This window comes from Labrus bergylta, chromosome 7 (assembly GCF_963930695.1).
Source record: "Labrus bergylta chromosome 7, fLabBer1.1, whole genome shotgun sequence".
NCBI lineage: Eukaryota > Metazoa > Chordata > Actinopteri > Labriformes > Labridae > Labrus > Labrus bergylta.
Window position 1 is genome coordinate 28,735,247 of NC_089201.1, and position 12,970 is coordinate 28,748,216.

A 12,970-nucleotide genomic window follows, 5' to 3' on the forward strand; every position below is an offset into this window, starting at 1 on the left:
ACAAGATGAACATTTGAAGTTATCATAATGACACACTTTGACCAGGTTTAAAGTGCCAAGTGCAGAAAGGTGTTCATGTTACACAGAAATATATATATTTTTTTTTAAATGCCTATTAAACATTTACAGAACATGTTTGCTTCCAGCCACAATCTACAAACAAAGCTTAGTCATTCTGTTTTATTAAGGGTTCTTGCAGTGGCGAAAGAGTTAACTCGGGGAATGTTTTTTAAAAATATTTATATTAAATTTATTGTGATCCCAATGTCATTTGCAGCACAGCGTGTACTGGATAGTCACATTCCAAAATGTCTCGGCAGAGGGCCCTCTAATTTTAGCAGGGGGAAGGTAACCATACTGGGAGAAAGCATGGGAAGTGAGCAGAGCAGTCACATGACATGAGGTTTGGTGGTGAGCCAGCAACAGAGACACTCCGGTCACCTCTAAGTGCTCTATCATTTTAGAATAGGAGGCCTGCATGTACAAGTAAGTAAAATAAAGTAATTTATAAGCACACGTCACAAGTTGAATGAAAACTATTAGTCCTTGACTTGTTTGTAAACTTTGTAGAGAAGGTCAGTGAAGGTCAGCTGTTTATGTCCCTGCATGTAGTTTGTACTTTATACAATTAGAGACTGTCCTGCAAAAATGTGGTTATTGCATATTATTACAGTGGACAGAGGAAATTACATAATCCTCTGACTTTCTGCAGCAACATTTGAACATGTGGTATGTAGAAATTCCACTTGTTGCCAACCTCCACAGACACAAGGAAACCCTCCTTGTTAACAGACACTCTCACATGACACCTTGTAAACCCCAAGGTCAAAGCTCTAAATTGAGTCCTTGTCCAGACTCATAACGTTTGGCTGCTCCATTATTTTTTAACCCTATGGATGACTTAATGATCTCACATTATGTTTATACTCTCCACAGTAATCAACAGATTTAATGATTCAGGCTGATCTGATCAGACTTTGATTCACATCTGAGGGGGTGATACTGTTATTACTTGGTGCTGCTGGTTTTCATCTTCAAACAGCAGCAGAAACGGTTCATAAATGGCTCGTAGGAGTTTAGGATATAATTTGTTCCATATAAAGTAATTTCCCAGTGTTCTTGAACTTGCCTGTCAGCAGCAGCGATTAAACCTAAAATCTCCAACTTCATATGAAGGTCCTGCGCCATCTGCTGGACTCCTTCAGAAGGCAGCCAGACTGTGTTGGTGAACCTACAGGGACCTCTGCTGGAGGCTTTGTAAGAATCAATAGCAAACTATGGATTTGTGCATCACAAAGAACATTATAATGAATCTAATCTGGAACTTGATGAAAGTTGTAACTGATGGAAGCAGTAGTTCTAGATAGTCATTATTTTTTTCTTATAACTGAATTATAGACTTTTTTTTTAACAACAAAAAGGTGAATCATGCGCCTCCCTTGGAACAAGCTCAACCGGTTTGATCTTTCTATGGAAATGTCAAAGCTCACTTACAAGAGGAACGTATAGGATTCCTTTATATAGGTGATGATAAGGAATCTCTGTCCAGAGAGAGGGAAGCTGGCCTTACATTATGGGGTCAAAGTAAGAACAAATAAACCAGACTTTCTAACTAAATGTCATATAGAGCAACACTACAGGAAATCCAAAGGGGAAACCCAAAAAGCTTAGCTTTGTGAGCTCCATGAAGGAAAAAGTAAATGAGATTGGAATTTTGATGAGGAAAGTGAGTCCAACTATCTGCTGGCCTCCCACTCCTCAGAGGCTGACCTGAGCCTTGACATATACTCAGACTTCCTTAATATGCTCAAAGAACAAACAGCAGGAAATAATACATTTTTATGTATTTATTTTTTATTTAAATCTAGTTAATACAGTCATGGAACATCAGTGTGGGGAAACAGCATGCAAATTTATACTGATGGCTCCAGAGACCCCAATGGAGAGCTATAGCCTTCAGAGTGTTTGTAGGGAACTCACAAAAGGGAATGGGTGGAGGCTTCCTGGTGTCCTGGTGTTTACAGTAGAACTGTTTGTCATCCTCTGTGCCCTCATGTGGGTTGAAAAGAAAAGACCTCAGTCTACAGAAGTCTGCAGCACTATAAAACACTGTAAATCAAAGGCCAGGCCAGACATAATGACAGAAGTGATGTTGGCAATATCCAGAATTAATTAATTAATTAATTGGGTTGCAGTGTGGGATTTATGTGGGTGCTAACTCATACTAGAATTTCAGAGGAATGAAGCAGCAGATAAAGTAAAAAGCCTGGAGACAGGGAACATAAACACAGACATTTATACACTGGAAAAAATAAAACACTGGATGAACCTAAAAATGTTTTTTCAGTGTATGATATTCACCTCTGTAGCACACTGGGCTCCTAAAAGCTGTGCAAAAAAAAGAAGAAGGGACAACGTTAAGCTGCTGAGGCTGAGATTAGGACATTGTGTGCCCTGATCAAAACACATCTTGATTGGAAGTGTCGGTGTGGACCTTTATATTTACAGTCTATGGTGAGTGCAGCCTCCTCTCAGAAGAAATAAAGAAACTGTGCAGAGGCCTCATGAACCGTGGGGGGGGGGGGGGGGGATATTCAACTTATGCCTCAAAGAGTCCAGGAGAAAAACAACAACAACAAAACGGCTGTAATTTCTGCATTCAACAGACCTGCAGCCTACCAATGAATATGAGGAGTAAATAATTGATGAGTTCAGACTGTGGGGGGCAGCAACACACCAATGCTGCGTCTAGTCTGCCAGTCCAACACGCAGAAGAAGAATGTGTTATGAGTTCATTTATTTTTCAGCAGGGATTTAGCAAACAGACCCTCACTTTAAACGCTGTGTTTGGAGTTTAACAGAGATCACAGTTTGAAGGAGTGATTGGATGATGCAGACCTTCACAGCCATAAGATCCTTTGTTTTCCACTATCCTAAAACTATTGCTGTGGTCACAGTTACAGGTAAGAAAATGCAATGTTTGAAGGGTGAATGGTGAGCACAACGTTTGCAAGAATAGATTTTTCGGGATCACTCACTGAACGCTGGTGATCAATATGTTGCCACTTAACAGCATTATCTTTCCGGAAGTGCGCTGGCAGCATTTAGCCTTAATGTAAAAAAATCAGTTTAGTCTTTTTAAATTGAAGCATACACTCAGGGCTTGTTGATAATGACGTGATACTCTTTGTTGTTGTTTTTCTTTAACATCAGAATTACAAAACAGCTTTGACATCAGAAAGCCAAAAGCTAAGAAATCTCGCGAGATCTCATTGAAGTTACACAGAATATTATTGTTGTATAAACTTACTTTGATTGTTTTCTACATGCATTTTCGGCTGCTCTGTTAACAACCCAGTTAGTTTACAAACACTGATGGATTAACAGAAGTAGATTAGATATAGCTGAATAAAAAATAAAGATGAATTCAGGGCTGCAGTGTGACCTGATTTGACCTTCAGTTAAACTGATCAGGATAAAATCACATCTGAAAGGGAATAGTTGAACTGAGGATCTTTAAGTTGTTCAAACGTATGACAGCAGAAAAAGGAAATAGGTAATAACAACATTAATAGTTATTATCATTATACACTTACTTATGAATGAATGAACAGTTTACAGTTATAATAATATAACTGTAAACTGTATATATATATGTGTAATATAAATATAACTGTAAACTGTATATATATATATATATATGTAATATAAATATAACTGTATACATAATATAAATGTAAACATGATGCTAAGTTAAATCTTGGTTGTATATATTCCCATTCTTAGTTTTGATATTTTAGTGCTTATTTACTTTGTATTTAATATTATATTGTGTTTATTTGCTAATATTGTGTGTTTGGATAACCTGCTGCTGTAACGCCACAATTTCCCAGTTTGGGATCAATAAAGTAATTCTATTCTATTCTATTCTATTCTATTCTATTCTATTATAACGGTTTCAAAATGAAAGAAAAACACAATTCAGAACGAATGAAAACTATATCATTAACTTGCCTAGATTTTCTAAGACTTCAAAAATGAAAGTTCTTTTTAACATCAAGGCTCAAAGTCATTCAAAACAACATCATCATGATAAACAACTACATGTTGTCTCATTACATCCAGAACTACAGAAAGTATTTGGGTAGCAGTTATTTAACACATTACTGAAAACACAAGTCCATTATGAAAACAGTAAGACAGAAAGTTGAAACCTTTTAATATTTGAAGTCCTGGGCAGGTAGATTTATGAAGACGTATTAAATGACATGAGGACATGATTTTGTTGTAACAGTGGGGATGTAAACTCTTTGAATTCAGGGCGCAGGTACAGAATGCCCAGGATGAGGACTAAAAGAGGCATTACATCCTTTGTACTGCGCAGTATTCAGCTGCTTAATAAGAGCTGATTATACAGGACGGACTCGGCACTCTGCACTTTATTTAACTTGCTGAAATCCCTCATTGAATCATGTGACGCTTTAGTGTGTTTTTATGTGTTCTTGTGTGCTCTCCTGTAAATGTTTGTTTGTATTGTGTTTTTTATGCTCTCTGTACAAGGCAAATTCCCCCTAGGGGCAATAAAGTTTTTTTTTCATTCATTCATGTTGTTACAGGAGTGGGGCTTTTTGGAGCAAAGAAATGGATGGCAGGTGGAGTTTGTCACAGCAAAGCCCGACTGGACGGAAAAACTGTCTTGATCACAGGAGGAAACACGGGGATTGGCAAAGAAACAGCTGTTGACATGGCTCGAAGAGGTTAGTGACCTGTCTTTTATTTCTATTTAGATTTTTTGTTAAAGGCTTTATATGCGTTGTATTTTTTGCATCCAGCAGATGTCGCCCTTGAGCACCAGCATGAAACCAAAACAACTTGCGCTGCATTGTTGTGTTAGCATGCTAATGCTAGCGATCTTTATTATGCTGGTATCTTCACACTGCATGTAAATTTACCTGAAATGAGCGTGATCTAGAAACACAGTTAAGCAGTGAGTACAGTATGTTATTCTTCTTTTCTCTAGTCCCTCAATTAAACAACTTTTATACTCGAGGGGAGGAGTCAGCCGGCTGTTCGGGCGATGTAAACAAAGTGAAGATAGGACTCTGAAAACTCTGAAAACATCACAGACAGTGGGACTCGGGTGTTACACCCATTGTAGACAGTCATGACTCACAGAGTTATTTTCAGAGGATATACTTGATTTATATTACATGTAAGTGTGAAAAATCACATAGAAAGCCTTTAACTCGAGATAACCCTTGTTATGAATTCGCACTATACAAATAATGATTGAGTGATATTACAGTCTTTAATTATCTAATTTCGTCCTAATGGTTTAAGATTTGCTGCTGTGTTTCTAGGCGCCCGGGTCATTCTGGCCTGCAGAGACATGGACCGAGCTAATAACGCTGCAGAGGACGTGAAGAAGATGAGCGGTAGTGTCAATGTTGTTGTGAAAAAATTGGACTTGGCATCTCTCCAATCAGTGCGGCAGTTAGCTGAAGACGTTCTAGCGAGTGAAGAGAGGCTGGACGTTCTCATCAATAACGCAGGTCAACATATCGATCTCATCTGAGCCCTGATCGTGTTACAGATCATGTATTCCAGCAGCTCTGAATCAGGTGGAAGGTGATGAATGAATTCATATTTTTTTGACTTTCAGGTGTTATGAGCTGTCCAAAATGGCAAACCGAAGATGGCTTTGAAATGCAGCTCGGTGTGAACCACCTGGGCCACTTCCTATTAACGCACTGCCTGTTGGATCTCCTGAAGAAGTCAGCCCCGAGCCGCATTGTCAATGTCTCCAGTCTAGCTCATGAAAGAGGTCCGACTTCTCTCTTTTTTCCTGCTTTCATTAAAGAGTAAAAGAAGATTTTTTTTTTTGTCCTTTCACTTTCATGTAGTATTAAAGACTGACTCTTTGAATAAGAACACACTGCTCTGACTCAACAGGTCAAATCTATTTTGATGACATACACCAGGAGAAAGATTACCGCCCTTGGAAAAGCTATTCACAAAGTAAACTGGCAAATGTTCTCTTTACAAAGGAGCTGTCCAACAGGCTACAAGGTATTTAAACCTTCGATACCCTCACCAGATATTATGCTGCATTGAAAAAAATAATAATAGGTGTACTGTATTTGAAATAACCACTTCATGTTGTGCTCCTGTGAATAGATAAAAAAAACATCTTGTCCTCTGCCCTGTCTTTTTTGCAGGTACAGGGGTTAATACTTACAGCCTTCACCCTGGAGTGATCCGGACTGAGCTGGGACGACACTTCTGGCCCACGATGCCCCTGTGGAAGAGAGTTGTGTACACACCGCTCATGTTCTTCATCAAGTCCCCAGCAGAGGGGGCTCAAACCACCATTTACTGTGCCGTGGAGGAGAGCCTGCAGAATCAAAGTGGACTCTACTACAGGTCAGTGAATGGTAGCTTCATTATTAGAGCTACAACTAATTAAACAGTATAATATCAGACTTGACTTGTTTTCTTGAACATCAGCGCGGCTGTGATTCATGCACAGACCAAATGCTAAAGAATCAAAGCAGAGCTGATATCAAGCACAACATCACTTTTCACATCGCTTTTAGACAATAGATCTACAGGCAGCATGTAGATTAAAAACAATAATCAGTTACAACTGATTATTTTTTGGGCTGTTTAATGATTTTTGCGGCTCAACACAACCAGTTTCACAGTTTCAGCTTCTCTATGCATGTCTACATGTTGCAGCAAACCAGCTACTTTGTCTAACCTATAATTATCTGTTTAATTTATTCATCATGCAACCAGTAAAATAACAGCGTTGATTGCTTGACTTTTTGCTGTTCTGTTGATTTTGTAATGTTAATTAATGGTATTCAGAACACCTAAAGAGTGCACTTCTTTGAGTGACAAACACTCTGCCTGACCCTGGACTATCTCACCTCCACCATAACTCATTATTTATTAAAACTGCAATATAATAATAATAATGAATAATATGTCTGATGATAACAAAGTGCACTAATTTTTATAATGTGTGTATATATTCCATCTGACTCTTATCCGTGTAAATATTTCTTGTACCTATTATTGAAACCTTACTTACATTCCTATTCTATTTGATTAATATTTTTATTACTATATTTCTACTGCTATATTGTATATTTTGGAGCAACTGTAACGACCGAATTTCCCTCTGGGATTAATGAAGTATTTCTGATTCTGATTCTGATTATACTGTATTTAGTGAAAAGTCCTAGTATAGTCGTACTGTATATCATTGGTTCCCAATCAGTGGGCTGGGTGCCAAGAGGGGAGCTAATACCAATAAAGAGGCGGCAATGATCAATGGTAAAGATTCTAATGGAAACAATTCATGTTAAAATTCAAATTAATTTTTGGCGGTGGTTAGTGCGCACGCCCCAATGTACGGATGCTACAGTCCTCCAAGCGGGCGGCCCGGGTTCTAATCCAACTTGTGGCTCATTTCCCGCATTTCTTTCCCCACTCTCTCTCTCCCTGATTTCTGACTCTATCCTTTGTCATATCTCAAATAACGGCAGAAAAAGCCATAGATACTAACTGGGTGGGATCCAATAAAAAAAAAAAAAAGTTGGGAACCACTGCTCTTCATCGGTGCTTGTGTTTCCTCTTGTCCAATCAAATCAGTTAGTCTGAACTACCTGTTGTATCATTTTGAATATCTTGAAATATATTGTAATACTTTGATACATGGGTACTGATAAATTGTGTTCTTTTGCAATCATGGCAGGTTTAGCCTGTCTGGGATCTAAGACTGCTTCCCTCTGTTACTCCCCCTGTACAGTATGCTTCTGTTGTAGTAGTATATCTTTTTTTTTCCACTTGGGGGCAGCAGAGTAAGCAGAGTTTTTCTACATTTTATCAACTTGTAGCACCAACGTGTCAGCAGATAAATGTCTTTTTCTTCTGCCAAGATGAAAAACTGGGCTCAGCTAGAGGCCCTTCTCTTATCAATTTACTGGATTATATGCTCAGCTTGTTCATGTTCCCAGACAATCAAACAATCTATACAATTACCTCAAACTGAGGGCCACATGTCATGAACCCCTGGAGTCATCATGGACTGAATAAATACAACATTTTCCTTATTGCACTTTAACAGAAAACAATGGTGTATTATCCTGCTGATGGAATTAAAAAAAACACCAAATATTTTGTGGAATTATCTGAATACTAATCTTTATCTTTGACTGATTCTGTTTATTTCTAAGCGACCCTGTCATTCCTAATTTATCCGTCATTCTATTCTGAACTTCCTTCTGAAGCCAAATCAGCACAGTGGGGAGTAATCACGTCATGTGTTCAACTCTGAATTCTGCTCTGATTACAGCGACTGCGCCCCTAAAACAGCGGCCCCTCAGGGTCGGGATGACGAAGCTGCCAAGAAGCTGTGGGATCTGAGTGCCTCCATGGTTGGTCTGACAAAATCATAGTGACATCAGCGACGATGGTTTTGATGATGATGATGAATGTCATCATCGCAACAGACTGCCAAGTGGCCCGAGGAACGAACTGCTGCTTTTGTCTAATGAGCATCTGCGTGGTGACTGTCAGATGAGTGACTCGAGAAAACAAACAGAAATTCACAAGTGATAGACATTTATTCAGAGTAAACAACGAACGACTTTCAAAAATACTATGGATTCTATAATGTCTTTCCTTAAACAGAAGCAATGCTTCACAGGTAAGTTACATGGAAGCTGTGTGATCTTTCCTTTTGATTGCCATTAGCGTGAAATGACATTTTTTTTTAAATGGACAAGTTTCACCAATGTCTGTGCTGACTTAAGTATTCACATGTCACTCAATGGTAATTAAATTCATTGTGTAAGAATTGTGTGCTTTTGAAAGTTTCTGTAACACTGTAAATAGCAACAAACTCCTTTTTTTTTGTTCCACCTCCTGGGCAGTAAAGTGCTGTTATACATGGCCCATCTCTGTACCTGTTTCATAAGGCAGTATTTTCTCACCCATTCACATCTGGTGGATTCAATTTTTGCTCCATGTGAGACCCACAAGTATTGAAATAAAAACACATTTTGGTTACATCATCAGAAATGACAAATGCTCCTAATACATTAAATGTATCTGTCCACTCTTCTTTTTTTTTTTTTTTTTTACTTTTTCTTGAAGGCACTTTGTACAAATTTGCTACAAACAGTCAAAATTTCATTTTTTTTTTTTTTTTTACTAAAGCTACATCTCAGACAAGTGCATCACATTTATTTTTCTTTTTTGTGTCCAAAAGAAAAAAAAATCCATTAACGGTGCTAATTACATACGCACACAAAAGTGCACCCTGGTGACCTGCTGGCTACAAATGGACCCTGTTTGTTCCCTATGCATTACATTATCATGTAAGGAGAGCTAGTTGTGACTGAGGAGGAGTAGTACCATGTCTTGGCATTTACATTCAAAACTGTAATACAAAAAGAAAAACAGCAAATCTGGAGTTAAATGATTTAAATCCTTAAGGTTGGGTGAAACACATAGTGGAAATCTATCTATATTGCTCAGTTTCAATACATATATATATATATCTATATTTTTATAAATACATTATTCAACATCTAGATGGCCATGAGTCTACACAGCTGGACCTATGGATCTACTTATTTATGATGTTAACCCCTCCACTCCCACACACTATGTGCTTCACAAACATCACTGACTAATGAGCCAGCTCTTCAAAATCAGAGAGCTGCTTCATCTGCTCCACTTGCATAGAGTGCCTTCTCACGAGTTTCTTTTTGGACTTCAGGCCCCCTCTCTTTGGTGTGTTCGGTGCTACAGGAGCTATCGATCTAATACCCGAGGCCATGGGTGAGGAGGGCTTGCTATTCGCCCCTATGTCCGGAATTGGGGGGTTGGGGTTGACGTTGAGTGGGGGCAGGTGGCCGGGCCTGGTGTGGGAGATGTGGTCCAGCAGCAGCGTGCCCGAGCCTCTCCTCTCCAGGAGGCCCGGCGCTCGCCTGTGCGCCATGCTGGGAGAGGACGGGCTGGCGTTGCTGTCCAGAGATTCTCTGGAGCTGTTCAGCAACGCCAGCGGAGAGGTGTTCAGTTTCCTGCGCTCCAATGGCACCTTAGGTGAGTCCGACATGGCAGAGTCCGAGTAGAGCTGCGAGTCTGAGTCATAGTGATCGTTCCCGAGGCGTCTCCTGTGCATCGTGTCTCTGAGAGTGACGAGGCCACTGCTGCAGCAGCTGCTGAGGCCCTCCTGCTCCGTTGGCACAGTGCTGCGCCGTGCCAGCGGTTGGTGCTGGCACAGGGATCTCTCATATGATGCTTTGGACGTCAGAGGAACTGATAGTGAGGTTTTCATTTTGCAGGCTTGCTCGCCCACCAGCGGGAAGAAGCTCTCCTTCCCGTCCACGCTGCTCTGCCGAGACAACGCTGACCTTTTGCTCAGATGGAGTCCGTTAACCCCTGCTACGACATCCTCATCCGAGCTGGCTTTCCTGCTCTCCTCATGGGCGGCCGCCGCAGCAGCCAGGACCGACGGAGCGATCAGCCCCCAAGGCTCGGACTGCAACCTCTTCAGCTGAGGCAGGCGGGCCCGCTTTGGGTTGGCCGGCTTGCGCGTTGGAGACGTGGGCCCGTTGGAGAGTTTGGAAGCCGAGGTGGAGGTTTTCAGCTTCGTCTGGAAACTGAAGACTGTGTTTGTTTGCGCAGGAGAGGCGGTGACATCGATGTCCGATGGAGAGGTGCAGTACGCCGGGGAGGACTTCTCGTCCAGCTCTGGCGATGGGGGGACATTCAGGTACTGTTTGGTGGTTTTGGTGCCAGACGCCGACTTGTCCGTGGTGATGATGATGACCTCCTTGCCTTTTGCTTTGCACGCGTCCAAGAGCCGCTTTAGTGTCTCCTTATCATCCGCGTTGATGGCGTAGACTAAGGCGGAGGCCCCGCTCCTGTCCTCCAGGCTTGGATCCGCCCCGTTGCTCAGCAGGTGATCCACCACCTCGCGGCCCGCCTTGTGGATGCAGGCGTGCATCAGGGACGTCCTGCCCGTTTTGTCCTGTATGTTCGGGTCGGCTTGGTTCTCCAGCAGATACTTCACGAGCTTGGACTTGCTCACGCTCTGCTGGTCGCTGTGCGTGGACATGCAGGCCACCATGAGGGGCGTCTCCCCACGCTCGTTGCTCTCGTTGATGTACGCGCCCCCTTCCAACAGGAGCCGGGTGAGTCTCAAGCGTCTGAGCCACACTGCCTTCAGGAGTGAGTTTCCGTCTGTCCGCAGCTCCAGTATGTCCGCCATCATCATCCCAGCCAATCACAGGTCTCCTCAGTGTTGAACTTACAGCTCCCTGCCCTTTTGGACAAAAACCACCAAGTATATAAGCTTACATCACAAAATATTAATAACTTCAGAGTCATATTGTGTGTCCCTGTTGTGTTTTACTAAATCATCTCCAGCAGGGGGCAGCCTAACACAACTCTTAAGGTTATAAATACAATTTAAGCCTCCTATTACAGGTTTCCGATATAGGAAATATAGTCTAACATGACAAATCAGATGAAAAGGAAAAGTGTAATAAATGCAGTTTTTCCGGAAGTGGAAACTGATCATGTCCATATAGGACGAATGTCTATCCAGGAGACACCTGTTAGATTCCCAAACAAATACTTCCAGACGACGAGGGAGGCCATTAGTCAAATATCAAAATAAGAGTGTGTCTCCTTATTAAATCTGTCGATGCAGCTGCTGTTTTGTTTTCTGTTTTTCCATCTTATTAATAGAAAAAAAAGACGAAAGCATTCCGCAAATGTAGGTGCGCAAAACACCACGTCTCGTTCACATCTTGTGATAGAAAATACGCCCGAAAAGACTAATCGTCACCCTGTTTTATGAGAACTTATAATGTGATAATAAACACAGGCATATCTGTGTAAACATTAGACATCAGCGGCACAGTGTTTTCGGCGCAGCAGTCGCTGTCCATGGTTCTAATTTGGAAAAACTTGGCGACAGAAACGCGCACTGTTTGTACATAACTGATGGAATCGGTCTGTATATTAACACGAACATCGTCAAAAACCTGCACCCCCCCCCCCCCCAACTACCCACATACTGTTAAATGAAATATTCTCGTTTGCATCATTGTTTTTATTTCAAATCATTGCTCTGTACAACTCAATGCGGGTTCTTACCTGGTCAGATGAGAGATGTTCCATGCTCAAAGTACTCAGAGCTTTTTGTCAGGAAAGAGGGAAAAGAAACCAGGGCTGAAATTAATCATTCAAAACACAAAGTTTCTTGCAGTTCTCCGCAGTTTCCCCCCTTTTTCTCTCTCTCCCAGTTTCCCATCGATGCGTCCTAGTGTCGGTGACAGGGTGCCGCTCCTCTCTGCCACCATCGCACATGAGCTGTGTGGCTTTTTGTTATGGAGGCATACTACATCAATCCAATGGGGAGTATGCCTTTCACTGCGCACTCAAGGATCACAACCTGGAGACGCCACGGGTTATAAATAACTTATTTTCTTGCTTGTTGAATGAAACGTGTATTCTCTTGACGTCAGAGAGTCGACCCAAAAATAAACCTGCTTCTGATGAAAACCTCTGGTCCTAGTCTTCATACTAATGCAGGATACAAACACTACGAGTGGTGTTTTTTTTTTCTTTGCCTAAATGCAAATGTTTTGCAGCCTTAGACATTTTAAAAGGGGTGATCTGAGAGGAAAAGGAGAAAAGGATGGACATTGCACATGTGATAATGATGTTTGCTGAGAGTGAGCTGATTTTTTAAATTGTAAATATCCCTCTGCAATATGTAACATCATTGTTTTTAAAACTGCAGATATCACTTAAGGACACATATAAGACGGTCCAGCTGTGAAACATAACAAACTGTCTTGGCACAAAATCACTGCAACATGATGTGAAATTATACCAATTATAACTGCAGTTGCAAGTTGTACTTACACACACACTATAT

General features: G+C 41.1%; 2 protein-coding genes across 3 annotated transcripts; one reads left to right on the forward strand and one right to left on the reverse strand.

The window, feature by feature from the left end:
• The first annotated feature begins 412 nt into the window (after positions 1–412).
• LOC109999293 (retinol dehydrogenase 11) lies at positions 413–8,866 on the forward strand. Of its 2 annotated transcripts, none has more exons than XM_065957307.1 (7): positions 413–486; positions 4,617–4,757; positions 5,361–5,552; positions 5,663–5,824; positions 5,953–6,069; positions 6,219–6,423; positions 8,363–8,866. In XM_065957307.1, the coding sequence occupies exons 2-7, from the start codon at positions 4,646–4,648 to the stop codon at positions 8,463–8,465; spliced, it is 891 nt and encodes a 296-aa protein (XP_065813379.1). In that variant the 5' UTR covers positions 413–486; positions 4,617–4,645; the 3' UTR covers positions 8,466–8,866. The 2 variants fall into 2 exon arrangements, with proteins under 2 accessions (XP_065813379.1, XP_065813378.1); XM_065957306.1 differs by lacking the exon at positions 413–486 and adding an exon at positions 2,626–2,963.
• Positions 8,867–9,199: 333 nt separating this feature from the next.
• On the reverse strand, positions 9,200–12,320 carry ankrd34c (ankyrin repeat domain 34C). The gene is made up of 2 exons (XM_020658427.3): positions 12,184–12,320; positions 9,200–11,344 (listed from the first exon to the last, which is right to left on the reverse strand). Exon 2 carries the CDS (start codon positions 11,294–11,296, stop codon positions 9,704–9,706), a length of 1,593 nt encoding a protein of 530 aa, XP_020514083.1. The 5' UTR covers positions 11,297–11,344; positions 12,184–12,320; the 3' UTR covers positions 9,200–9,703.
• Between the last annotated feature and the right edge of the window lie 650 nt (positions 12,321–12,970).